Consider the following 27,528-nt stretch of genomic DNA (forward strand, 5'->3'; position numbering starts at 1 on the left):
TTATTGAATTGAGCTTCGCAGAGCCTTGCTCTAAACTGGGTTTTAACTTTTTTAATGGAACCAAGATATTCAATCAAGTAATCAAGGATCTGGCTGGAATAAGATCCTGGTCTGGAGTGGACTTGAAGAGCATAAAAGTACCACCGATACAGGACATTAAGATACGTGTATGTATGTGTGTGTGGAACTGGAGCTCCTCCTAGCGGCTGATGAGTTATTAACACTGACAGCAGCGTAAGACCCGTACGTAATGTATCTGCATAAGACCCGTACTTACTGTATTTGCATAAGACCCGTACTTACTGTAATTGGTAAGACGTTCGTCTTTGAGCCGTATGGTCTGTGTTTCACGCCCAGCCCTTGCTTCTTCATTCGGTTTCAATAGGCTGAGATGCCAGTTCGTTAGAGTACCGCTGTACAGACTGACATTTAAATACGTGACTATATATATAGTCTGAGACCGAGTTCCATTGAAATCCACGTGTTCCTTTCATGACAGACTTGTTGTGAGCGCTTAGATTCTTTTAATAAATGGTTTTCGTGTACACTGAATTTCAAACGCCTGTGATCCTCATCACTTCTGTCTAGTACCCCTGCAGTGGACCGGCTGCCTTCTCTGTGTTACTGCTGCAGATGAGGCTGGTGTTTACAGCACCCTGCTTTTTCATGAGAGGACACACAGCCTGGCTGAGACACGGGCCCAGTGTCGCTGTCCTCAGCACCCTCGGCTGGCTTTAATTATGCAGGTTAAGCCCCTGATGAAAAGACTGCCACGCAAGCTGTTAATGTTACAAAACCAGGGGTTGTTCAAAACACAATACCTGCCAAAACACTGTCAACGGGGTGTATCAGCACCCTCCAATTCCTCCAGCCATGCAAACGGGTATTTCTGTGTGAGGCCCAGATTACAACACAACACCGGCATGATCTGTGGTATAGTATCTTTATTGGAAAATTAAACACACTAGTTCTGTATAAACACAATGACGGACGCTGCAGTTTACAAAGTGTCTTATTAAACTGTACATGTGACATCAAGACAAACCGTGACGAGAGAGAGGCAGGGCAATAACTAAGAAAATAAGAGCTCAAGAAACGGACAGCTCGAGGCCAGGCAGAGTGTACCATCTACTGGGAGGTATAGAGGCTGAACAGAGCATTCACAACACAAACTAACAAGGATTTCAAAGCAGTGCTCTCCTTTCAGACAGCTTTAGCTCCATTTCATCATGTATTTATTTATTTATTGTAATCAGATGTATGCATTTTCTATTTTGAATTGTGTTTCTCTTTTTTCCAGAAGATGTGTACTCTCAGTGGCATACTGAGTAGTGGCTTACAACGTCTGGTTACTGTTTAATTGCAGTGTCAGATTCCGATTTACTTTTCATCCTGGCTTGAGGAAATGTGCAGCAGCTGCAGCATGTGAGCTTAACAGCCTCCCTGTGCTCCAGACAGCCTCCCTCCCTCCCTCAGGCACACCAAACCAGACCAGTGTGCTTCTGAAGCTGTGTCAGAGAAGGCTTTGAAGAGTCTACAGACTAGGGTTCGAATTTTCCAATTCATAATACTTCTCAATTAGCGGTCAGTACTCACTCTCTCGTGACGGGGATCTATTTAAAATGCGTACTTCCTGTAATGAGACGTCAGTGCCAAACTCAAAAGAGGACCTTCAGTAATAAAGCTGACAGCGGTGATGATAGCAGCTCACTGATGACACAAGGCAATTCAATGGCATTTCACTTTTATATACAGTTTTATATAGATAGCGACAGCCTGTCTCTCAGAGAGCAGCATGCTTCCTGTATCTATAATAATTGTATGTGTGCATGAACCCTGAATTCGCTGTCTTTATATAAGCCGGTTCTGTACACCCTGTGTTATAGTCGTGTATTCTGGATGAGGATGCGCATGTCAATGCGCACGGCAGTTCTTGGTTCAAGTTCACCTCTCTGTCTGCTAAAGCAACACGTTGAACTCGGTCACCAGGAAATCGATATAGTCTTTCTCTTTGGTTTTGAACGCTTCGGCGATCATCCGCGCCGCGTCCTTGTGCTCCTTCCCTCGGAGCGTGGCGCCGTTCACCTCCAGGATCACGTGACCCACTTTCAGCTTGCCGCAGTTGTGCGCCGACCCGCCCCTCTGTGGAAAGAGACAGAAACGAGAGTCAAAGCCGTCAGTGTGCGATAATGAGACTTTTTAGGATACGATATGAAACAAAACCTTTGATTAAATACCAAACTTTTATTAAATATCAAACTTCAGACGTGTTTTTTGGAGGCACAGCATTTACCTCCCTCCAATTGCATTAGATGACATTAGAAACACCCCAGACCATGAACATTTCTCTGAAATGCATGTCTTTCTTATTGTGATCAGTACTATGGAAGAGTGTGTAATAAAGCCTATGTCAATTCACTGCAGTGTAGCTGCCTCGGACCTACGATGTTCCTACGATCCCACACTGATGTGCTAATGCCTGCATTGCAGATTACTTTCAGTGTGAATTCCACGTAAGAAATGCCGGCAGGGAAGCTTGAAGTAATGACAGCCATGGTTGTCCCCTGATTCCAGTCCTGAAGATTCTGGAACACCATGCTTCCCTGGATCCCCTGTCAATGCACCAGGCCTGCACAGGGATGCTTCCTGCAGTAACAGGTTTACACAGCCTGTGATTTACGACCCTGCCTGCAGCACGTTCTAAATGAAGAGGAGCGATCACCCTAACCCACGACCCCCTGCCTAAATAAAGAGCAACCCTGTTCCCGAATCAATCCTGTTTAATTCCCAACAGAACACACGCGTTTCTCATCGATTGCCAGGCTCTTGGATGCTAATGGCTTGAGAGGCAGCCGTGTGCTGAAGTGTGCAGCTGCGTTTATTGCAAGCACAGGCCAGTGCTGACCCAGCTCTGTGAGGAAGAGCCCAGGCATTTAAAATGATGGCAAAGCATTGCTTCCACCCCCCTCCTTTCGTTTAATTAAAAACATTTGCTGCAGAAGATGAAGAAAATGTAAAAAATGTTATAAACCCATGGGCTGCGGCGCTCACTCGCTTGTCAGCTCGGAGATCAATATGTTGTTCTTTGTTATGATGAAGCACTTGCTATACTGCGCTTATCTGGTGCGATTCCTGCTTCACTGCTTCACTACTTCACTTCAAAAGGTAAATACAGGGTCGCTGGAATAACGGCAATTAGACTCCTGCTTTCTGTCAATATTTGAGTGTGGGAAATGAACTAGACTCAACATGAAGTCCACTCTGCTGGCTAAACAACCTGATCTCTACTCAGTACTGACCGTGTCTTGTGTATAGACTCTCTCTACTCAGTACTGACCGTGTCTTGTGTATAGACTCTCTCTACTCAGTACTGACCGTGTCTTGTGTATAGACTCTCTCTACTCAGTACTGACCGTGTCTTGTGTATAGACTCTCTCCACTCAGTACTGACCGTGTCTTGTGTATAGACTCTCTCTACTCAGTACTGACCGTGTCTTGTGTATAGACTCTCTCTACTCAGTACTGACCGTGTCTTGTATATAGACTCTCTCTACTCAGTACTGACCGTGTCTTGTGTATAGACTCTCTCTACTCGGTACTGACCGTGTCTTGTGTATAGACTCTCTCTACTCAGTACTGACCGTGTCTTGTGTATAGACTCTCTCTACTCAGTACTGACCGTGTCTTGTGTATAGACTCTCTCTACTCGGTACTGACCGTGTCTTGTGTATAGACTCTCTCTACTCAGTACTGACCGTGTCTTGTGTATAGACTCTCTCTACTCAGTACTGACCGTGTCTTGTGTATAGACTCTCTCTACTCAGTACTGACCGTGTCTTGTGTATAGACTCTCTCTACTCAGTACTGACCGTGTCTTGTGTATAGACTCTCTCTACTCAGTACTGACCGTGTCTTGTGTATAGACTCTCTCTACTCGGTACTGACCGTGTCTTGTGTATAGACTCTCTCTACTCAGTACTGACCGTGTCTTGTGTATAGACTCTCTCTACTCAGTACTGACCGTGTCTTGTGTATAGACTCTCTCTACTCAGTACTGACCGTGTCTTGTGTATAGACTCTCTCTACTCAGTACTGACCGTGTCTTGTGTATAGACTCTCTCTACTCAGTACTGACCGTGTCTTGTGTATAGACTCTCTCTACTCGGTACTGACCGTGTCTTGTGTATAGACTCTCTCTACTCAGTACTGACCGTGTCTTGTGTATAGACTCTCTCTACTCAGTACTGACCGTGTCTTGTGTATAGACTCTCTCTACTCAGTACTGACCGTGTCTTGTGTATAGACTCTCTCTACTCAGTACTGACCGTGTCTTGTGTATAGACTCTCTCTACTCAGTACTGACCGTGTCTTGTATATAGACTCTCTCTACTCAGTACTGACCGTGTCTTGTGTATAGACTCTCTCTACTCAGTACTGACCGTGTCTTGTGTATAGACTCTCTTGTAGCTTCAAAGATAGCTAGATCCGTGTCTAGTGCAGTGATCCGGGTTCTACCATAGCTACTGGAGTGTGGTACTGTAATACTACAGCAGGACAAAACCATCAGAGAAACCGGGAGAATTAGGATGGCTGTACGTGTCAGATTGCATTTGCATTGAGAAATACTTAATAAGGCTTCATCCAGACTTCTAGTTGAGACCCGTTTCTTTTAGTACTTGAGTATTTTTAAATTGAGCCCTGTTGAGTGTTTAACTGCTCCTGAAGATTGAATCTGCACAGAAACACGCCCTCTCCCACCCACCTGTATGGTGACGATGCGGGGCAGGGGCTGGCGTGTGTTGGCCCCTCCCTCGATGGCGATGCCCAGCGTGGTGGCGCTCTTCATCACCCTCACCAGTGAGGAAGTGGGCTCCAAGAGACCGGGCTGAAACACAAAGCAGCATGGGGGGGAAGTGCAGTAATACCTGGAGCACCACCACACAGTGGAGACTTCAGCTGCTTCCAGGGTTACCACAGAACATGAACACACTCAGGCTGGTTCCGGGTCCCTCCCTCTGTGTCGGGATTGTCGCTTGATTACAAATCTTGAAACTCAGGAAACGTCTCAGCATGTGCAGCGGCTGTTTTTAACCGGCTCAATTATAATAACCACACATCTGCTACATGTGGTGAGAGCCCAGGGCAGATTGCTTGAGGCTCGTTCAGCTCCAACAGCACAGCTGCACGCTTCCTGCAGCCAGGGGCCACAGAAAGAGGACCCCAAGAGCGACACCCAGTGATTATAAGGGGAGTGAAGATTCCACTGAGGCTAATGAAACACATATCTGACAGGAGTGCTGTGTGCAGGGGCTCCTGTTGAAATGGGCAGCGACTCATTTTTCATGGAAGCCGCGGAGGAGAGCCTCACTCACCGGTTTAGGAGCTGACTCTGTCCTGCCCTCGCCCCCTGCGCTGTCCTTGCTGCCCCAGCTCTTGGCTGGGAGGGGGCTGCTGTCCTTGCTGTTGCCCCCTGTGTCCGCAATGTCCACCCCGCTGTCCTCGCTCAGCGTCTGTCCACTGTCTGAGAGCTGGCACAGAGTGGAGGCTGGGGGGAGGAGCGAGAGAGCCGCTGTTAATAACACAAACACAATCTTCACTAGGGTTACTGCATCCCACTTTTCACTTTAAATTGCCTCACCAAGGCTGTGCTTTTCTCCACCGGTTACTTGACAGGCATAGAGTTTTGAAATTGGGCCAGTTTAAATGGGACTTTTGTATAGTGCACAGCGACTGTAATTGTTAAAGGATCTCGGAAGGAAAGTCAAACCTCTCATCAGTAACACTATATTAATAAAGCGATCACAGAACCGCAACAGTGTATTCTCTGCTCCCCATCCCGCGCAGTACGTACCTCTGGCTTGGGGCAGCGGCTTCACTTCATTGACGTCGGGCTCGCTGTTGGGGCGGTGCACCTCCACCATGACAAAGTGCTGATTGGAGGCCGAGGAGGAGGGGGAGGGCTGGGGGAGGGGCTTGTCCGGACTGGGTGGGGCTGGGGCAGGGTGAGAAGGGGGAGGAGGGGGGCTGGGAGAGAAGGAGGGCTCAGGGGATTTAGCTCGGGTCGGGGACTTGACTCGGGGGAAGGGGCCGATGGGGTGGTGGTTGACCAACGAGAGGTGGGCGGTCACCTCTGCTTTGCTGACGGCTGGGGCTGGGGAGGTGGAGAGGGAGGTTTGCTCGCTGGACACTGCCTCGCTGGACGCTGCCTCGCTGGACGCTGCCTCGCTGTCCGCTGTGGCGGTGTGGGGAGCGGTGAAGAAGAGGCCTGACTGGGAGAACTCGGACGATGACCGCTTGGGCTGCTCTCTCCGGCTCGGACGCCGCTGCAGACCCCCTGAACTGACCACTGGGGGAGGCGGAGGCTTGAAGGGAGGAGGGTGGCCCGCCAGAGACTGGACTTCATCCTGAGAAATATATGGAATATCCCTTATAAGCATTTAACACATGGTTACACTGTGCATTCACATTGCTTCCCATGGTCTGTCATGTTTTTTTAATAGGCTTCACCATACATCTCCCGGACTCCTGGAACCAGGTTTCAAGCCACTGGTCCTGAAAAAGTGTCTTTGTGCTCCCTGAGCTTGACTCTCATATATACACACATTACATATGAAGTGCTGCTCACCAGAGAGATGTCAGGCAGACTGTCGGCATTCTCCTGCAGGCATTCGCTGGACCCATCGAGCGTGCTCTCATTCTGGGAAGAGAGGCAGAAACAGGGTCACTGACAACGAGGACAAAAAACAATACTGCACTTTGGAACATTTATAAGCTTAGTTAAGGGTTGGGGGTTGGGGTTGGGCTTGGGGTTGGGGGTTGGGGTTGGGGGTTGGGGTTGGGGTTGGGGGTTGGGGTTGGGGTTGGGGTTGGGGGTTGGGGGTTGGGGTTGGGGTTGGGGTTGGGTGTTGGGGGTTGGGGTTGGGGTTGGGGGTTGGGGGTTGGGGGTTGGGGTTGAGGGTTAGTGTTGGGGTTGGGGTTGGGGGTTGGGGTTGGGGGTTGGGGTTGGAGTTGGGGGTTGGGGTTAAGGTTAGGGTTAAATTGAAAAGTAGTTTATAAAAAAATATTCTATTCCGGATTACATTTCAGACGCTGATCAGTATTCATGTATTATGTACAGACAGCCATTTTCTCCTTGCAGTCTTTTCAGAATCCATTAACAGCCTTTGATGGGAACCTTTGCCTCTCAGATTGTGGAGTTCAATTAGCCAGATAGGATTCAAGATGCATTCATGATTTTCAGTCCATTAATAATAAAAAAAAGATAAAAGGTTTTTCCAGGAGAGCTAGCCCTGCGCACCCTCCCTCCCTGAAATGTAAGTCTCCCTTTCCCCTGATGTATTAGGAACATGTGATGCAAGGGGAGTCCTGCAAAAACACTGCACTTTCAGAAAGTCTTTGTTTTTTATTAGGAGGCCAGGCTAGGTGATCTAAAGAAATTCATATTGTGTGTTATCACATTTTCCCAGGACACCCCTCAGACTGGCTTCAAGAGTATTTGAAGCGATGGACTGTACAGCTACGGCCAAAGGGTTTGCATCACGGCGCTGTCGGCATGATCTCCCTGTCAGTCACTGATAAGAGAGGAACAAAGGAGATCCACAGTGAGCAGACCAGATAAGAGGCTGAGTGAACCAGCAGGGAGGGCGGCTGTCAATGCCACACTTTGAAAACTTAAGACACGGGTAGCTGATGTTGGCTGAGCTCCCACAGCGGGTGCACAGCTCTGACACTGGCACTCCCGCGGAGGTGTGGAAGGATAATCTGACAGGGCTGGTTCACCTCGTCGCGCTCCTGCAGCCACCGCTGGTCAGGCAGCGTACAGGCTGGACATTTAGAAGACCCTGCCTCTTGCCACTAGGGTCCAGTAGCTTGGTCACATCGTTTGCTCAGGAAGCGAGTACCGCTGTGCTGTAGATGGTGCCATTGATGGGCCTTGCAGAAAATTGAGAACTGGAACAGGAAAGCGTCCAGTTATTTAAACACAAACCGAAACCAGCTGGGTCCGTCCCCCGTACATCATGATGACTGTTATTATGTATATACTTGATTATGATGTAATTAAAATCATGAGGACAGACCAGTAAAACGCAGGCAGCAGCAGCAGCACGCACGCAGTTCACACGCAGCACACTCCAGAGGGACAGGCAGGGGACACTTCAATTAGAAAGAAATCTCTCTCTCAAGCAAACCAGACGCTCGGGAAACAAAACCCACACCGTAGCCATGGAAACACAGCACTCAAGTGCGCACACTGCAAACGGGTCCTACCTCCATCAAGTCTATGAGCCACAGCAAGCGTTCCTGTTGTGGTGGAGTTTGCACAGGGGAGGCACAGAGCAGCAGAGAAAGGGAAGGGAATGAAGGCTGTTTGGTGCAAGCTGGCGTTCTTATGTGATACATTAAAATAACAACAGTAAAGAAACCAGGACGCACAGAGTATACGCTGCTCATATGAGGTGACTGCTTATATTAACTGCAATCAGGGGCAATGGTTTAGTGGTACAAATACTCATGGTGTGAAAACCAGCTGCAAACTGGAACTAACCACAGCCCTGCTACTGCATGGATTCAATTCAGCTGGAAGCAGCTTCAGCCAGCCCTGCTACTGCATGGATTCAATTCAGCTTGAAGCAGCTTCAGCCAGCCCTGCTACTGCATGGATTCAATTCAGCTTGAAGCAGCTTCAGCCAGCCCTGCTACTGCACGGATTCAATTCAGCTTGAAGCAGCTTCAGCCAGCCCTGCTACTGCACGGATTCAATTCAGCTTGAAGCAGCTTCAGCCAGCCCTGCTACTGCACAGATTCAATTCAGCTTGAAGCAGCTTCAGCCAGCCCTGCTACTGCACAGATTCAATTCAGCTTGAAGCAGCTTCAGCCAGCCCTGCTACTGCACAGATTCAATTCAGCCTGAAGCAGCTTCAGCTATGGGAATGTTCCCTGCCCCAGGCTGAGCACTGATAAAGAAAGCCCATGCAGCTGCTCTCTAGCTAGTGTATCAATTCTAAAAAAGGTTTGTTCAGTGAAGTTTACTTGCAGGTGAAATGCAATTCCGTTTTCAGACAGGCAGGCAGGCAGACAGACAGACAGACAGACAGACAGATACACACACACACACAGACAGACAGACACATTGAGATACCGGAGAGTATAGACTTGTAGAGACAGGCTGGGGAGTATTCATGTAGAGACACACAAAGACAAACACACAGACAGACAGACAGAGAGACACACAGACAGAGGGACAGACAGTGTGTTCTCGTACCCGCGCAGAGCTGAGTGTGGTGGAGGTGAAGTAGCTCCCAGTGGATGTGAGTGTGTCAGCGTATGACACCATGGAGTAGGAGTCTGTGCCCAGCACCGTGCCCGAGTTCTGCCGCGCCTTCATGGACTCGATCTCCCTCTTCAGAACCAGGCTGTCAAAGCGCTCCAGATCCTGGGGAGTGATCAGCCCCCGCACCTCCGACAGCAGAGAGAACTGGAGCAAACAGAACATCAAGAACAGAACTGGAACAAACGGAACTGCAAGAACAGAACTGGAACAAACGGAACTGCAAGAACAGAACTGGAACAAACGGAACTGCAAGAACAGAACTGGAACAAACAGTAAGTAAGATAGTGAAATAACGAGGGCTCTCACTGTACTGTCATATAACCCGGGATGGATGCTCATTGTGAGCCCTGCTCGCTCACCTTGGCGTGTGTGTTGAGCAGCTCTAACAGGGCCATGACGAGGGCCTGGATGCCGATGTGTCCCTCCTTGTACTCGTCCAGGTAGTACACCATGGTCTGCCTCTCCTGCTCGTTCAGCAGGTGCCGCGCCTGCTCCTCCAGCATGGCGCGTGATTGGCTGATCAGACTGGACAGCATCACCTGGGAGCCGGCCACGCCCTTATAGAACACCGGCTGGGGGGGGAGGAGCCAAGCAGAGAAAAGTGTAATAAAGCATAGTGAAGGCATGGTAAAGCATAGCCCACAGAGGCATGACAGAGCATATTCAAACTGTAATCAGGGAGTGCATCAGTATAACCACGGGAAAAGCATTGCTGCAAAATCAGCATGCAAATAACGGGACGAATCTTAACTCGTTCCTGCTGCCTGTGGCTCCAGCACACGCCTCTACAGATTGCGATCCCTATCATGTTGAGATCTTTGTGAAGCATTGCCGTTCCTTTCTCCACGTGTACACAGTGTCTGCACCCTTACTATTGCCTAGCCCGGCTCATTGGCTTTCTGTTCTCTTCCTCCAGCTAATTAAAGTACAAAACGCTGCCTTCTGATGAGTCTACTGGCATCCTGCAGAGCGGCTCCCCTCAGCCAGAAAAATGAAATCCTAATAACTTACAGTTAGACACTTTTAATGATCTTTTTAATCAAAGCCTCTCAGCCTGTGCCTCGCTTGGTTGCTGAGCTGAACCAGGGCTCCGATCTCTCCTTCCTTTCTTTTCTCTTTTTATCTTCATCATTTGTTTTATTTTGTTTTTTTAATGTGTTTTAAGTTGCATTTCATTGTGTGGTCCAGAATGCAAATTTCTGATGAGTCAGATCCGCTTTCTGGAAAGTCCTAATTCATCTGACTTTATTTCACATTGTTCTTCATACAGTTCAATGCATTTGGCTGGTTTGGTCTTTTAGGGCTGTAGTTTGGCTGCAGTAATACCAAGCGCATCTACAGAGGCGCGGCTGCCAGTATAACCAGCACACTCATCGTTTATTAGGAACCTTGCGGTTTTATCAATTCTGAAACCAAGCCTGGGAACGGCTGCCACTGGAAACAACTGCCCTTCATTTAATCAGAATATCAAGGGGATTCATACTGGAAATACAAAATCACAGCGGACTGAGTCGCGTGTTGCGAACAGGCTGGGAAGAACCAGAAAGGCAGGCATGCTGGAGAAGGAGAGAGTGCTGAATGTGAGAGAAGATTTACTTGGTCTGCGTTTGTTTTGATGGTAGCATCATCTGACAAGCCTTCACTCTTTGTATATTGTTCCACTGGGTTCTGTCAATCTTGATTTAGTGTTTTATTATTTTTATTCTCAAGCACTGCAAAGCCAAAGTGATTCAGTTTATATTTCCTCCTGTTTTGCATCCTCGACAGATAGAACTGCATAACACATAGTGCTTGGTGACAGAGTGGCAGTGCAGTTGCAATGCAGTCTGCAGCATGCGTGTGAGAATAAAGCATGCCTCCCCGCAGTGGTGACGTGCTGTTCTCAGTACCCTGACTCCAGGAAAGGCGCAGGGCTGGTGACTGGCACCGCACTGCCCTGTGTAAACTTCTCACATTAATCACCTCCGTTGTCTCCCGGGAAAGGAAAAGAGGTTTGCACAAATAGCCTGGGAGGGATTTACAGTAACAAGCGAGGCGTTTGCGACAGATTGGAAAGGCAATACTTCACAGCAGTGCTGAGATCTTGTCCGACCTTGAGCCAGTGAAAGTTACATTGAAACAGAGAGTGGCAAACCGACACCTCTGTAAGAATCAATCTGGAATCGCCTTTTACACAGGAATAAACGCAGCTGCCAGGTTCTGTGCGATTCTTACACGACTGTGAGAAGCCCTGTTTCAGTGTGCCCTGCTCTTTGAGTGTTTAAACTGCTTATTAATCCAGTCGAATGAAGAAGAGTCAAAGCGAGATTACTTTATATACATGCCCTTGATAGAAATGCACTTTGCATTAGAGCACGACAGCCGTGTTTCCGTTTAAATGGGAAAAGCTGTCGGCTGTATCTAACATTAGTGACAGGATGTTAGTATTCCTCTATGCGAGTCTTCAGTTAAAAGTATTATATTAATATATTAAGTAATATTTCAGGTGAATATTAAGTGAAAGTATTGAAATAAGACCTTTAAAAATATTGTTTGGGGGGATAGCAAACATACAGCATAGTAATAATATAAGCAGAGAGAGAGAGAGAGAGAGAGAGAGAGAGAGAGAGAGAGAGAGAGTCACAGAAAATATGAGCTCCTGAAAATTTAAAAATTTATATGTTTCTTAGTGAAATAAAATGCCAATTTAATAACATAAACATATGTAAAGTAGTACTTAAAGTAGTATTTAACGTAATATGAAAAAATAAGAGAAAACATTTGATAAAATATTATAAAAACACCAAAAGAAGATCCCAAGACCAAAAGAAAAAAGAACACAGAGGAAAGGGAAGGAAGGAAAGAAGAGAGAATTAAAGGAAGAGAAGATAAATTAAAAGAAAAGGAAAGAAAGGGAAAAAAGAAAGAGAAAGAAAAGAAAGTAAAGAAAGGAAGGAAATAAGAGGAAAATAAAGAAAGGAAGAAAATCACAGAGCAAAGGGAAGGAAGGAAAGAAGAGAGAATTAAAGGAAGAGAAGAAAAATATTTAAGAAATATTTAAGAAAGAGAAAAGGAAAGAAAAGGATAAAGAAAGAGAAAGAAAAGATAGAAGTAAATAAAAGAGGAAAATAAAGGAAGAAAATTACAGAGGTAGAGGTAAGCGTTTTACACTACCATCATTTTATTTTATAATTTTATAGTAATAAATACAAACAAATACTACAAAAATTAAAAGTTCAGCAGTAGTTTGCTTTTAAAAAAAAAAAAAAGTTCAGTTTACTTTCAAAAAAGCAGCCGTTGGCAGTGACAGTTGAAAATTGCAACAAAGTGTAGGAGATTCTCCCGGTTGCCATGGAGACGAGTCAGAGTGCAGAGAGCAGGGAGTTCCAGTACCCGGCTGAACTGCGCAGCGCACAGGCCAGGAAGCATCATAAACTGAGCGTGCTGAGAGAGAACCCGGAGTGTCTGTACACAGACTACTCTGGGACAGGAGACAAGAAGATGAGAAGCAACCTCATCTTCTACACTCAGCACCTCAATGCCTGGCACACTGCTGTGTGTAAGACGTACAGCAACGTCACAAAAAGAGGGATCTGCCAAGGTAGACAGATCCTCTTAAGAGAAGACTCTGACCCGGACAGCACAGTCCTGAGTATTAATGTCTACCACAGCGGAACTGTGTTGATCCAGGGCAGTGAGGCCAGCCTGACCTCTTTTGAAAAAAAATATAAACAACTAAAAGAGGCAGCAGAGATTGAAAAAACAAACACTACAGCCAACGACCCCGAGAACACCGACCCTGAAGACCCTGAAGATCCTACCTCAGACAGCACAACACCCGACACCAACCTGCCCACCCCCACGACCCCCAGCGACACCCAGCACATGCGGGAGTGCCTGGCCCTGCTGGAGCTGGAGTTTGTGGAGTTCAGAGAGCTTACACTGGCCAGGCTCACGGAAACCAGCATCACCCAGCAGCTCAGAGATGAGGTGAGCCAGCTCAAGAGAGAGAACAGGGTGGCCATCACCGAGCTGACCAGCGAGATGAAGGACCTGCAGCAGGAGAACGCGAACCTAAGGACCCAGCTGACCAGCGTCAAGGAGGAGATGCAGCGCAGAGAGAAAACCACCAACAAGGAGCTGCAGGGATTGAGGGAGCAGCTCCACAGATACACAGCCCCCCCCACCCCTGCTCCCCGTGCTACCACCCCCGCTACACTCCCACCCCCGCTCCCCCCCCGCTCCCCCCCTATTCCCACCCCCGCTGCCCCCCGCACTCCCACACCGGTCCCATCCCCACCCCCGCTCCCCCCCCCGGTCCCCCTCCCACCCCGCTCCCATCCCCCACCCCGCTCCCACCCCCACCCCCACCCCCGCTTCCCCCCCGCTCCCCCTCCCACCCCGTTCCCCCCCCCACCCCGCTCCCACCCCCATCCCCACCCACACCCACAGCATGCTGGCCAAAAAGAAGACAAACGCAGAAGTGGCCCTCCTCATTGACAGCAACGGGAAATACCTGGACATGAGGAGACTGTTTCCCAGCCGGCGTGTCAACAACATCCGCTGCACAAACACGGAGCGAGCCCTGCAGCTGCTGAACCGGGACACACTGGGGAGCCCAAGCTGCATCGTTATCCACACCGGCACCAACGACCTGGGCTCCCTGCGCCACGACACCGCCAAGGCCGTGAGGAGGGTGGCTGAGAGAGCCACGCAGGAGTTCCCCGACTCCAGAGTGGTCATCTCCACGCTGCTGCCCCGAGCAGACACCCACCCACACACCATCAACGCTGTGAACGCAGAGATCACCAGAGGCTGCGCTGCGCTGCCTAACGTGCACCTGGCACACCACCCCACAGTGGGCCCCTGGCACCTCTACGACAAGGTGCACCTAAACCAGGAGGGGGTCAAAGTCTTTGCCAAGACCCTGAAGGATGCAGCCATGGGCCGTAGCCCAGCCAGCCCCCCTCGCAGCAGTGCCAGCAGAGGCCAGCGTAGCATGCAGCCCCCCCACACTGCAGCGCACACATCCCGCCCCCGCAGCACCATACAGCCGCCCGCCATCCGGCCCCCCACTCGTCCCACGACCGCCAGGCTCAGCGACCACCAGCAGCAACTCAGCTATGCTGCAACTCTGTCCCAGCCCACCCCCCCAGCCCCCACCGAACTGGGAGAGATCAAACAGCTCCTCAGCATCCTCTGCTCCAGGCTGCTGAACTGAGACCTGCAACACTTGGGTAGGGAAAAAAAAAAAAAAAAAAAAAAAAAAATCTACATGTAAATAACTACAAATAAATAAATAAAGTATAAATAAATAAATAATTATTAGTACTACTAAAATAATTACTATATTTGTACTTTACTGTTTAAAGGGAACTTAAAATGATAAAAGGTTGTGTTATTGTTAGACATTTTATTTCATTAAGAATAATATTGGTTGGATTACATGAGTTCATTTACTGTTAGCTGTTGGAACATTCAGGGCCTGTATTCCTCTGCTTTTGGGCTGAAGAGCACAGACCCTGAATTTATTAAAAATACAAAAGATGTAGATGTGATAGTTCTGTTGGAGACATGGTGCCGTGCAGACGCGCTCACACACTGCCCCTCAGGCTACAGGGAGGCGATAGTGCCCTCTATTAAACTGAGCACAGTCCGGCGTGGCAGGGACTCGGGGGGGATTATAGTGTGGTACAGAGAGGAGCTGGCCAGCTACATCAGCCCAGTCAAACAGGGCCAAACACACACATGGCTCAAAATTAACAAGGGAATAGCCCAATGTCAAAATGACATATACCTGTGTGCAGCATACACCCCCCCTTCTGAATCCCCCTATTACAACGAAGAGTATTTTAACACCCTCCACACAGAGATCGGCCATTTCCAGGCCCAGGGGAATGTGCTGCTCTGTGGGGATTTCAACGCCAGGACAGGCTCAGAGCCTGACTGTATTAACACCCAGGGAAACAGCCATGTATTTGGACAGACCCCTCTGTACCTCACACCCACCACAATCCAGAGAAACAACCCTGACCGTGCCGTGAACAAAAATGGGAGAGAATTAGTGCATCTCTGTCAAGCCCTAGGTCTGTACATCGTTAATGGCAGGATCAGAGGGGACTCTTTAGGGAGGTTCACGTATTGCTCAGCTCTTGGGACTAGTGTAGTCGACTATGTCATCACTGACATGGACCCCTCCTTTCTAAGTGCATTCACTGTCAGGCAACAAACTCCCCTGTCGGACCACAATCAAATCACTGTGTTCCTGAAAAGAGGAAGTCAGGCAAGCAACACACAAACACAGCCCAGTAAGCTGTACAATCTGAATCAAACATACAGATGGGCTCCAAACAGCACTGAGGAATATATCAAAGCAATCAGTTCCACTGAAATAACTAACACCATTAACACTTTCCTCAACACTCTGTACCAACCTAATATGACAGGACTAAATCTGTCTGTTAATGACATTAATCAGATATTTGAAAAAGCAGCCATAATGGCAAATATTAAAAAGACCAAAAAGAAGATCAATCGGAAACAAAAACACACACAGCCATGGTTTGATGATGAATGTAAATCAATACGAACAAATCTAAGAAAATTATCTAATCAAAAACACCATCAACCACAAGACACAGACTTACGTCTGAGGTACTGTGAGACTCTAAAACACTACAAACACACCCTCAAACAGAAAAAACAAAAACACACAAACAAAACCCTCACAGACATTGAAAAATCTGTTGACCAAAATCAGTTCTGGGAAATGTGGAACAATTTAAACCCAACAAAACAACAAGAATTGACGATACAAAATGGAACAGTTTGGAAAAATTATTTTGAAAACCTTTATAAAGATATTCAACAAAAAGATCTAACAGATAAACAAAATGAAACTAGAGAAAAACTGAAATTACTTGAACAATCAATTAAAGATAACCAAAACACAATTGATGTTCCAATCACCCTACAAGAATTAACTATGAAGCTGCAGGCACTGAAAACCAGAAAAGCCTGCGGCCCTGACAGCATCTGCACTGAGATGCTCAAACACAGCAGCCCTAAATTACAGGAGGCAATGCTTAAATTGTTCAACATGGTACTAAGTACTGGTTACTTCCCTGACATCTGGAACCAAGGGCTTATATCCCCAATTCACAAGAGTGGAGACAAATTCGACCCCAACAACTACCGGGGCATCTGTGTGAGCAGTAACCTGGGGAAGGTATTCTGCAGTATCATTAACGCCCGGATACTGGCCTTCCTTACCGAACACAATGTCCTGAGTAAGAGTCAAATTGGATTCCTACCAAATCATCGCACAACAGATCATATTTACACCCTACACACCCTAATAAACAAACACGTACACCAAAAAAGTAAAGGCAAAATTTTCGCCTGCTTCATTGACTTTAAAAAAGCATTTGATTCTATTTGGCATGAAGGTTTATATTACAGAATTCTTCAAAGTGGTGTAGGGGGTAAAATCTATGATATAATAAAATCAATGTACACAGAAAACAAATGTGCAGTCAAAATTGGCAACAAAAGAACTGATTTCTTCACTCAGGGGCGGGGGGTGAGGCAGGGCTGCAGTCTGAGTCCAACACTGTTCAATATTTATATTAACGAGTTGGCTACGATGTTGGAGCAGTCTGCAGACCCCGGCCTTACTCTACACAACACCGAAATCAAGTTCCTGCTCTATGCAGATGACCTGGTCCTGCTGTCGCCCACAGAGCAGGGGCTGCAGCGGAGCCTGGCACTGCTGGAGCAGTACTGTCAGACCTGGGCCCTGGCAGTAAACTTTAAAAAGACCAAAATAATGATTTTTCAAAAAAAGGCCAGAACTCAGGGAAACAGATACCACTTCACCCTAAACAACACTACACTAGAACACACCTCAGACTACACGTACCTGGGCCTGACTATCAGTGCGTCAGGGAGCTTTAACCTAGCAGTGAATGCACTAAAGGAAAAAGCCAGAAGAGCTTTCTATGCCATCAAAAGAAGATTCTATAAAATAAATATTCCTATCAAAATATGGCTAAAATTAATTGACAGTGTCATCCAGCCCATTGCGCTGTATGGTAGTGAGATATGGGGTCCACTCAGTCAACAGGACTACACTAAATGGGACAAACACCCAATCGAAACCCTGCATGCTGAACTCTACAAAAACATCCTACAGGTGCAGAGAAAAACACCAAATCATGCATGCAGGGCTGAATTAGGCCGTTACCCGACACTCATAAATATAAAGAAAAGAGCACTAAAATTTTGGATGCACCTAAAGAAAAGTGAATCAGACTCCCTCCAGTATGAGGCCATGCAAACCCAAGAGCTCAGCCCTGAAAAGAGTCCTCTAAGCCAGCTGGCCCTGAAGCTCACTGCACTGAACCCAACTAATAATACTAAAACAAACCAGCTTCAGGGCAGCACTGCTTACCAGCCCCCAATCAGAGTCAACCAAATTATAAAACTAACCAAAAACTGCTATCTGAAACATTGGGACACAGAAACAAAATCTCAAAATAAACTGGATTGTTATCGGGCCCTAAAAAGAGATTACACTCTGGCAGAGTATCTCTCTACTGTCAGAGATACAAAGCAGAGGCAGATCCTGACCAAGTACAGGCTCAGTGACCACAGCCTGGCCATTGAGAAAGGCCGTCACCGGCAGACCTGGCTTCCTAAAGAAGAAAGGCTCTGTGGTCACTGTGAGACAGGAGAGGTCGAGACAGAGATGCACTTCCTTCTTCAATGTAAAAAATACTCAGAAAATAGACAAATTTATTTTAAAAAATTTGCAAATTCCCTCCCAAACTTCCCAAACATGTCCAACCCTGAAAAAGTCTCAATCCTCCTGGGAGAGGAGAGAAGCACAGCCCAACTAGCAGCCCAGTATGTGTCTGCGTGTCACAGACTGAGGGACACACAATGAGAGCTCTGCACAGAGACACACACACACTTATGTATATACAGTATGTATGTTGTTGTGTATGTAGGCATGTATGTATTATGTAAATGCTTATTGTCCTGATACATGTTTATTGTTAGTAGTGATATGTTGTTTTTTGTTTTTTTTTTTTTTTTTTTTTTACTGTACTTTATAAATCAGTTTGTTTATATATATGTATTCATGATGCATGGTATATATACATGTCTGTATTGTATAATTGCTTTGGCAACACCTGCTATTGTAAGTCATGCCAATAAAGCACCATTGAATTGAATTGAATTGAGAGAGAGAGAGAGAGAGAGAGAGACAGAGAGAGAGAGAGAGAGGGAGAGAGAGAGAGAGATTGAGAGGGAGATAGAGGGAGATAGAGGGAGAAAGCAAAAGATAGAGAGAGATGGAGAGAGAGGGAGGGAGAGAGAGAGAGAGGGAGAAAGCGAAAGATAGAGAGAGATGGAGAGAGAAAGAGAGAGAGAGGGAGAGAGAGAGGGAGAAAGCGAAAGATAGAGAGAGATGGAGAGAGAGGGGAAGAGAGAGATGGAGAGAGAGGGAGGGAGAGAGAGAGAGAGGGAGAAAGCGAAAGATAGAGAGAGATGGAAAGAGAGAGGAGAGAGAGAGAGAGAGAGAGAGAGAGAGAGAGAGAGAGAGAGAGAGAGAGAGAGAGAGAGGGCTCCAGTAGTCTCTGAACCGTTCAGTTGCTTAACTCAGATAAAACACATTGTAATTACTGGGCTGTAAACCAAATCTTGACTCAATCGATTTCACAAATAAAAGCAAATAACATCCATGTAATAATAAAATACATGCATGCTCCCGGCCCCTCTATATCCTCTATTGAGAAAGCTGAACTCCAGAGAGCCTTGGGGAGTGTCCGTGACTGTGAGGCTGGAGGAGGATGAATGGTTTGTGGGCGTCGCTCGAGCCCCCCGGGGGAGTCACAGCCTTTTGTTTGTCCAGCTATCCGTTATTATTCATCATGTAAACTCGCAGTTTATTGATTTCTCCTCTTTCATTCCGCTGCTATGATTTAACGTCTCGTGAGCCGGTTGAGGCTGTGATTTCATATTTTCAACAATGACAGCTTTGGTAATTGCAAGTTTAAGCCCCGCGCGGTTCTGTTTGAAGTCGGGGGATGAACGCTGCGCCTCACAGTTCTGTGATGTGTGATTCCTCCTGCAGGCTTGCCTTCATGTCAACATACTGAGGCCTTATCAGCACACTGCTGATCCATCCGGAGCGAAATGCTCCAAAAACCAGGACCCTCTACACATGAGCCTAATCCTCACCTTAAACCACAACTCCACCCCAAGCTTTTAACTCAATAGCAACCCTAAAGTAGGGTGACCGCATTTTCAACACTGTTAAATCATTGACGAGACTAGTTATATCATTTATATCTAGGTTTTTTTAAATAGTTATTTAAATAGCCATCCTCGTTTTAATGATGTATTATTTTTATTGTATTTATTTTTAACAGCTTTCTAACACCACACAATGTCAGCACACTCCCCGGTATCTCTGTGGCTAAGTTTCACTATTACGTATTGCTACTGTCTTTACTGTCTTAACTAAATCCTGCCAGGATTGTAGGATAATTTAATATAAACTAAATGAAACCGCATGGCACTAAGCATGTCTGTGTATGCCTGTGTTAATCACTTTATATAAATAATGTTCCTGGGTCCACTGAAATATAATTCTCTGTACGCCAGGTGCTATTCAAAGAGTGAATGTTCAGACGGATTTACACTGCAGGAATGATTCACCCTTGTGGGCTGATTCTACACATCTATCTATAATATACCTTGTCAGGGACAATACTCTGAGGAAGTCAACTGGTTTAGAGGGGGTGACTGCATCCTCTCGTTACTATCACAGGGTTTCCTGATTATCCTCTCTCTCTCTCTCTCTCTCTCTCTCTCTCTCTCTCTCTCTCTCTCTCTCTCCTGCTCTACCCATTCCAGTTTCCTCCTCTCTTAAACTGTTTTCCAACTCTGTCACGGCCTGAATACAATGACTGGCACTTTACTGCTTCAGTGAGGAATTGGATTCATCAGATCTCTGTGTAATAAAAGACCAGAGCCGTCACTGAGTTGCTGTGAAGTGTGTCGCAAACTTTCTCAAGGTTACCCTCAAGAGGTGGCTCGGAATTGCTTTTTCCCTTGTCTGCCAGATCCACTTAGAGCCGGGAGAGATGCTAGGAGACGGGTGCAGCTGCAGTGCTCTGTGCTCCTTTCGTGGTTAACCCCTTCAGTGCCGCTGCAAGCCGGAGGGAAATTCCAAGCGCTGGTTTGCTGGTGTCTACGGTGGGTCGGGAACTAGTGTTCTAAATCGCTTAATCGAGCAAATGAAACCTCAGTTCAGTCCTTGAAGTAGTTGATTATCTCATTGTACCTGTTAGAGTGGAATGGCCCTCCAGGGCTGTGATTGGACACCCCTGATGTAGCCATGCTTGCCTATGCTTTGCCTTGCTTTATTACAGGGACGTGCAGCTGCATCATTTGCATCGACAACAAGGTGATCGAGGTTAATGGAATCGCTCTATTTTTCAAAGAACAAAAAAACCTAAACATCCTGTTTACGCCAACATCTACAGCACGCAAACAGAGGGCTTCAGCTGGCATGATTGAAATGAACAAAGATCTGTTCATTGTAAAAGACTGATTGAAGGCACCTGGCGTGCTCTACCACTGTCAGAAAGCCACCTTCTCTGATGAGCAGCACGCAGGTGACAGCTCTCAAGGTGACCCTGGGACTCGCAGCTCGGATCAGCCCTCCTCGTTAGTGCTGCCTGCTGTGCCTCCCTGTGCCTTCTCATTCGAAGTGCTCAGACTGATTCCCACCGCGAGAAACAGAAATCCTTTCTCCTATTGATCTTAGGGGTTTGACAGGCGTGGGCTTCTTCTATTGCTGTGCTTGAGTACGGGCGCCAGCTTGTAGTGCTTTAAACACCTGCCTGTTGTAAATTAACAAAAGCAACAACAACCACAATCACAAAAGTGTGGCCAGTAATACCGTTGAAGCCACGACGACTGGAGGCAGCATCCGGAGCCCTTTCCAGAGACACACGCAGCCCCCTCTGCTCAGCCAGCGCGCTTATTGATTCCTCTCTGCTGCAAAGGTGAGCCGGAGCAGAGCCCCGGAGACAGACGCACAGACAGCTCTTTAACAAAGCAATCCCCACCTGTCATGTTTACTGTAGCTCTGTACACTGAAACAGAAATGCTTTCTGACTGCTTCTGACAAGTGTTGCTGTCAGTCTGCCTCTCTCGCTCTCTCTGTATCAAGCTCTCCCCTGCGGCAGTGGGCTACAAGTTTCACAGAGTTGCTTTAATGAAGTAGACGGGATGCTAAACCGCTGCGTTCAATCGATTAAGACTTCCTGTCAAAACCCCTTGTTTGCTTTTGTTTTTTATTCCTGTGTGCTGGAAGCCGTACATCGTGACTGACTGTTAAGTACAGAAAGGTATAAACCGAATCAGGAGAACGCTGTGACTCCAGTCTCAATATTCAGACTTACCTTCCCAGCAGCGGGAGCAGCCTGATCAGACAACCTGCAAGAAAAAGCACAATCTGGTCAGTATGCAGCACAGGCAGCCTGGCACAGCAGCACTGCCCCCCTCTCAGAGAGTCAGAGCACCTCACTGACTCTCATCAATCCCACACACACACACACAGAGATTCACACTGCAACACTAACCCTAACCCACAGCAGCACTGCCCCCCTCTCAGAGAGTCAGAGCACCTCACTGACTCTCATCAATCCCACACACACACACAGATTCACATTGCAACACTAACCCTAACCCACAGCAGCACTGCCCCCCTCTCAGAGAGTCAGAGCACCTCACTGACTCTCATCAATCCCACACACACACACACACACAGATTCACATTGCAACACTAACCCTAACCCACAGCAGCACTGCCCCCCTCTCAGAGAGTCAGAGCACCTCACTGACTCTCATCAATCCCACACACACACACACACACAGATTCACATTGCAACACTAACCCTAACCCACAGCAGCACTGCCCCCCTCTCAGAGAGTCAGAGCACCTCACTGACTCTCATCAATCCCACACACACAGACACAGAGATTCACATTGCAACCTGAGGAAAGTGGAGGGCATTCAGTTTCTTTTGCTCTGTCATGAATTCCGATTTCTGACCGTACTAGAGGCAGTTAAAATTGAAATAAATAAAACAATATGTCACATCTTTGCCATCTAGACCCAAACTCTTTTTCTTCATCAACCCTGTAGATGTAGAATCTCCAACCTCCACTTAAAACCTCTAAGCTGAAATGCATCTCGAGTAAGTTATTACCACTTGGCCTCTGAAAAGCTATCTTGCATGTTTTGTGGTTTGCAGGCCTGCAGATTTATATCTCAGTGGAGGCTTCTCAATCACAGAGCTCCATTAAGGGGAATGGTGTGGAGCCTGGGGGCAGGACTGAGGGGGGCTGGCATGGGCACAAGACAGGCACCCTCCACACAGTGACCTGGTGGTTCTGGATCCTGTTTGAAAGGTTGATGATAGAATTGAATAGAACCAGTCCCGCCCCTTCACCCCTTTGCTCATTAATAATGTATCGCTAGGTCCCTCTAGCTCTGCCCCTTCACTCCTTTGCTCATTAATAATGTATCGCTAGGTCCCTCTAACCCTGCCCCTTCACCCCTTTGCTCATTAATAATGTATCGCTAGGTCCGTCTAGCTCCACCTCTTCACTCCTTTGCTCATTAATAATGTATCGCTGGTCCCTCCAGACCTGCCACTTCAGCCTTTGTTCCTTGGCTGTTCCTCCCTCCATCCACCCCCCTGGTTTCGAGGTTCTCTTACCCAGCGATGCTGCCCGTGGTGGCGCTCTCTGCGATCTGAGAGCCGGTGATCCACTTGGTCTCGTCCACCACTGTCCTGGCGTGCGGCAGGCGGCCCACGTCCTTGATGGTCATCATGAGGTGCCGAGAGGACTTGAGGATCCTCACTGCCTCATCATGAGGCACGCTGAGGAAACTGTACCCGTTCACCTCTAGGATCTGATCTCCCACCTGCACACAGACACACAGGCATTAATATCTTCTTCTGTCATTCTTAGATCATTACTTTTCATGCTTACCAACTAAAAAAAACCCTCAGGGATGATTGTGGGGAGGTGAGATGGGGAAGCACATTGGGGTTGCGCAACCCCTAGGTGAAGCATTGTGCAACACTGATATGCTTCCCAGCCTCACTTCCTCTCAATCTGAGAAGACTTTTCTGTTTGGTTTCCTGGATAGATCTATTCAGTCAATACATTCCTGCCTCAAAATGAAGTTTTAATTTAGAAAATGACTGTACTTAGTTATTATTACCCCCTTTTCAACTGTTCCATGCCTCAGAAATGAACCACAAGAAGAGGAGGCAGTGTCTCTCTGCTCTCTCGGGTATCAATCTGTGCAGTTTCTCCCTGTGCTTCTCTGCATGATTGAAGTGCAGGCTCATAGCTCCCACCGCTGACAGTTATAAATCTGTGTGATGAATCCTGCTTCCTTATAAATCAAGCTGAAATACTGGGTTTGCCTACAGAGCTCATTTTCAGGAAGAAGTTTACAAGCTGTTCACAAGTTGTTTTTGATGTCCAGATTTTAGTGTCTGCGTGGCGTTGCAGTACAGAAGAGAGCACCGCAGAAAAGTGACTGCGTGACTACAGTGGTTCAGTTACATTGTAAAAGGGCACTGTGCTTCTCAATTCATTCATTAAGGACATGGTTGGGGCAAGGTCCTGGACTGGGATGGATTGAAACAGCCACTGGAAAGTACCGCAGGTCTATATTATTTATGAAAGCGTTTGTCATTCGAACTCTGTATCCTTTCTCTCGGAGGGTCGCTGTCCTCTACTATCCATGCATTACCTAGAAGCAGTGCTGCACAATGAGAACTGTGGCAGACAGCTGCTTTGAGCAGTGGTTCAAAGCATGGCTGAGGCTGTGCACTCCAGGCAGACTGTGCATGTCTTCTTGGGGTTTGACACATGCGCTGCTGTGAGCCCGGCATGTATATCAAATGAGGACTGAGGCAGCACCGTGTTGCTGAATCATTATAGGCTGGCGGCTGCCTGGAGACTTTACTGTCACTGAGATGAGCAGCTATCAGAAATCCTACAACTACTCCTCTTTGAAAGCATAGCTGGGGAGCTTAACATGGTTCAACTATGCATGCAGTGAGCGAAGTGGATATTAATTGGACTGCTTTGTGCTGTGGACACCACGTGCAAACTTTCGGAAGAATTCCAATTGCCCAGAGACTTGTCAGAGGCTAAGGCAGATATCCACGAGAAAAAATATAAATACAGAAATTCAAATTCTGTTTTTTACCTTGAAACAAGGCAGCTCTGCAATGTGGTTATTAATACAGGAAGGGGCTTAAAGGGAGGGAAATGGCTTGGTAATGTGGAGCGCTCAGAGAGTAATTAAGATGAGTAAGAGCCTCCCACAGATAACTGAACACTAGCCAGAGCAGAATCAGTATTCCTCTGCAATCAGCCAGCAGCCCGCTGTTATTCCCTACAAACAAAATACTACAAGAGAGGATTATTAGCACAACCAGGGCCTGCGCCAGCCAACCCCAAGCTTTCTGTACAACAAACATAGCTAGATAGATAGATAGATAGATAGATAGATAGATAGATAGATAGATAGATAGATAGATAGATAGCAGTTGAAACTAACGACATGACGATAGCTGTTAGATTAATTTATGCTGTTTATCACCGTCAGAGAATTGTCCGTTCCTCTTATGCAGCACTTTAACAGAGCGATTGAAGTGAAAGTACGTCACATCTTGTATCTATAAATGCACACAGTCAGGCAGTCCGGGGGCACATCGATGGCCCAATATTACACTCTTCATGAGCTAATGAAAAGTGAAGAGAGCCTCTGGGAGTCTCGCTGCGTCACTGATCCTATTACCCTCCTCCGCTTCACCAACAAGGGAAGACAGCCAGACAGCACTGGCCCTGAAACTGCACAGCAGTCTTGGCACAGCCCAGCTGGAATCTCTCCAAGCCTTGTCAGGAGGGCAGGGTATCACTGTCCCCTTGCCTGTCAGTCACTCACTTAACACCCCCTCAAGGGATCAATACAAAGGTGTGTCAGTGCAGCAGAATTGAGCTGCTTGCTTGCACAAAGATCCGCACAGGTGTCAAAGTGTTCTTCCAAGAAGATCCGCACAGGTGTCAAAGTGTTCTTCCAAGAAGATCTGCACAGGTGTCAAAGTGTTCTTCCAAGAAGATCCGCACAGGTGTCAAAGTGTTCTTCCAAGAAGATCTGCACAGGTGTCAAAGTGTTCTTCCAAGAAGATCCGCACAGGTGTCATTGCTCGGACAGCTTTGTGCCGCAACATGAGTCCCTAAGTGAACGACCTTTGCCCTGGCCCTGGAAGATGGAAATCCCATAACGGGACACTCTGAGAAGATCAGCCTCCCAGCCTTGATTCAAGGATCCCAACCCTGCCTGAAAGGATGGAGAGGTTTACTCAGAAATGGACATCAGCAAACCCAAGCACAGCCCGGTGGAAAACAGTGATGAACGACACTCTCCGTGGCATTGCACTGGGCTCCCAATGAATCAAACTGAGACTGAAGTGTGAATATTATACAGGGAATCCCACGGCTTAGCACTGGTCCCGTCAACAGATTGAACTGAGGCACTCTGGCTGTTACACTGTGGTCCTGCTGGAGGAGTGTTTGGGCCCTAGTGACTCAGGAGACCTGCAACACTACATAGTCCCCACAGAAATCTGCTGCAAAACGTCTTCAAATCTGCAAAGAGGACAAATCTATGTTCTGCAAAGGACTTGCACAATTCAATGTTCATTTTTTTGTTTTATATAGATATTGTTTTTTCAGTATTTATACGCAAGACAATGCATGAAGAGCCATGTTTAAAAGGTACAATGCAGCCTCTCAGCTTGCTGTAATCAATCCCTGCACTGTGTGCTCACAGCAGCTCCAGCTCAGCCCCTCAGTTCAGTACCTTGAGCCCCCCACTCTCGGACGCAGAGCCCCGGTCCACTCCGGTGATGTAGATCCCCAGAGCGTACTCAGCCCCGCCCCGAATCATCAACCCCAGCGAGCGGCCATCATCCAGCACCACGTTCACCTGCGGACACACAAACACACAGGCATCAGCACAGAGATCATGCTGGGCACCCACAGCACGGCATACAGTGCGGCACAGCGTTCTTCAAATAACAACCCCAGTGCAAAGAATGGGCAGGGAAACACCTTGATCATCAGGACTAGTACTCAGTGTGTATCGGAGAGAATGCTCGATTCTTCAACTCATCGAGTAAAACACAGAAATGAGTTTGCAGTGCAGCATGCATATCAAAACATAAATCTACCAATAATACATTGATGACATCACATGAATGGAGAATCACTCCAACCCTGCTGTAGCGTTCTACAAAACAGCATTAAATCCCATTGCTGGCAGTCGTGATCACAGCTCTACAATACCGTACCTGCTGCAGTCTATATTCCAGGTTTCTTAACACACAGTATCATTGTGGAAAACACTGCAGGTGTGGCATGCATGCAGCACCGGGGTTACATTCAGGAGAAGGATTACTGTCAATTCTGATCTGAAGCACTTCAGTTTAATTCACTTTTTTACCAGGGGTTTGATTACAATAGCTTCAATTATCAATGTAATTCCAAATAATGCTGCACCTAATCTGTTCTGTTAATTGCACGGATCCATACAATTAAACATGCACCATCTCTTTGAATTATGATCATTTCTATTATTTGAAATGCGCTGCTTGTCTGCAATGCAAATATTCCTATTAACATGGCTGACTCTGGGTGTTGGCAGCTCCCCAGGGTCTTTACCAGACATGTTTTTAAACATTTTATTGAGGTGACTTTAGTGGTTACAGGATAAAACATTTTGTTTTTACGATGCATAATAAATGTGTTGCTCTGGCAATTAATGCATCAGTAACAACAGCAGGGGAGCCATTAGCGAATGCCAACCAACGCTAATTAATAGAAGCAGACACATCATAAAAAAGCAACAAGGAATCACGGACTGGAGGGTTGAGAAGATCTGTGGTGTGAATCACTCCAAAGCAATGAGGGCACATGACTAACTCAGCTATTTTTAGCCCCGCTAATCCCAGAGTAAAACATGGTCAGTCCGAGGCAGTCAGCAAGGAGGGCTGGGAGACGAGGTTCAGCCAGTCACCAAACCAGTACTGAGCTCAGGCTCA

The 27,528-nt window shown here is 47.1% G+C and overlaps 1 protein-coding gene across 4 annotated transcripts in view; it reads right to left on the reverse strand.

Annotated features, from left to right (window-relative positions):
- Positions 1 to 933: 933 nt before the first annotated feature.
- The window catches only part of LOC117397016 (whirlin), a 38,763-nt gene continuing 12,168 nt past the window's right edge, over positions 934 to 27,528 (reverse strand). Inside the window, exons 3-13 of one of the 4 annotated variants that reach the window (XM_059005494.1) lie at positions 26,289 to 26,414; positions 23,116 to 23,324; positions 21,793 to 21,826; positions 9,691 to 9,903; positions 9,263 to 9,475; positions 8,269 to 8,301; positions 6,626 to 6,697; positions 5,852 to 6,404; positions 5,373 to 5,569; positions 4,763 to 4,885; positions 934 to 2,142 (exon numbers count right to left, since the gene is read on the reverse strand). In XM_059005494.1, coding sequence (XP_058861477.1) covers positions 1,960 to 2,142; positions 4,763 to 4,885; positions 5,373 to 5,569; positions 5,852 to 6,404; positions 6,626 to 6,697; positions 8,269 to 8,301; positions 9,263 to 9,475; positions 9,691 to 9,903; positions 21,793 to 21,826; positions 23,116 to 23,324; positions 26,289 to 26,414 — 1,956 coding nt within the window. In that variant the 3' untranslated portion in view covers positions 934 to 1,959. The remainder of the gene's footprint in view (positions 2,143 to 4,762; positions 4,886 to 5,372; positions 5,570 to 5,851; positions 6,405 to 6,625; positions 6,698 to 8,268; positions 8,302 to 9,262; positions 9,476 to 9,690; positions 9,904 to 21,792; positions 21,827 to 23,115; positions 23,325 to 26,288; positions 26,415 to 27,528) is intronic. The other 3 variants (XM_059005495.1, XM_059005496.1, XM_059005497.1) reach the window with 3 other exon arrangements.

Source organism: Acipenser ruthenus, chromosome 31, assembly GCF_902713425.1.
Source record: "Acipenser ruthenus chromosome 31, fAciRut3.2 maternal haplotype, whole genome shotgun sequence".
Classification (NCBI taxonomy): Eukaryota; Metazoa; Chordata; class Actinopteri; order Acipenseriformes; family Acipenseridae; genus Acipenser; species Acipenser ruthenus.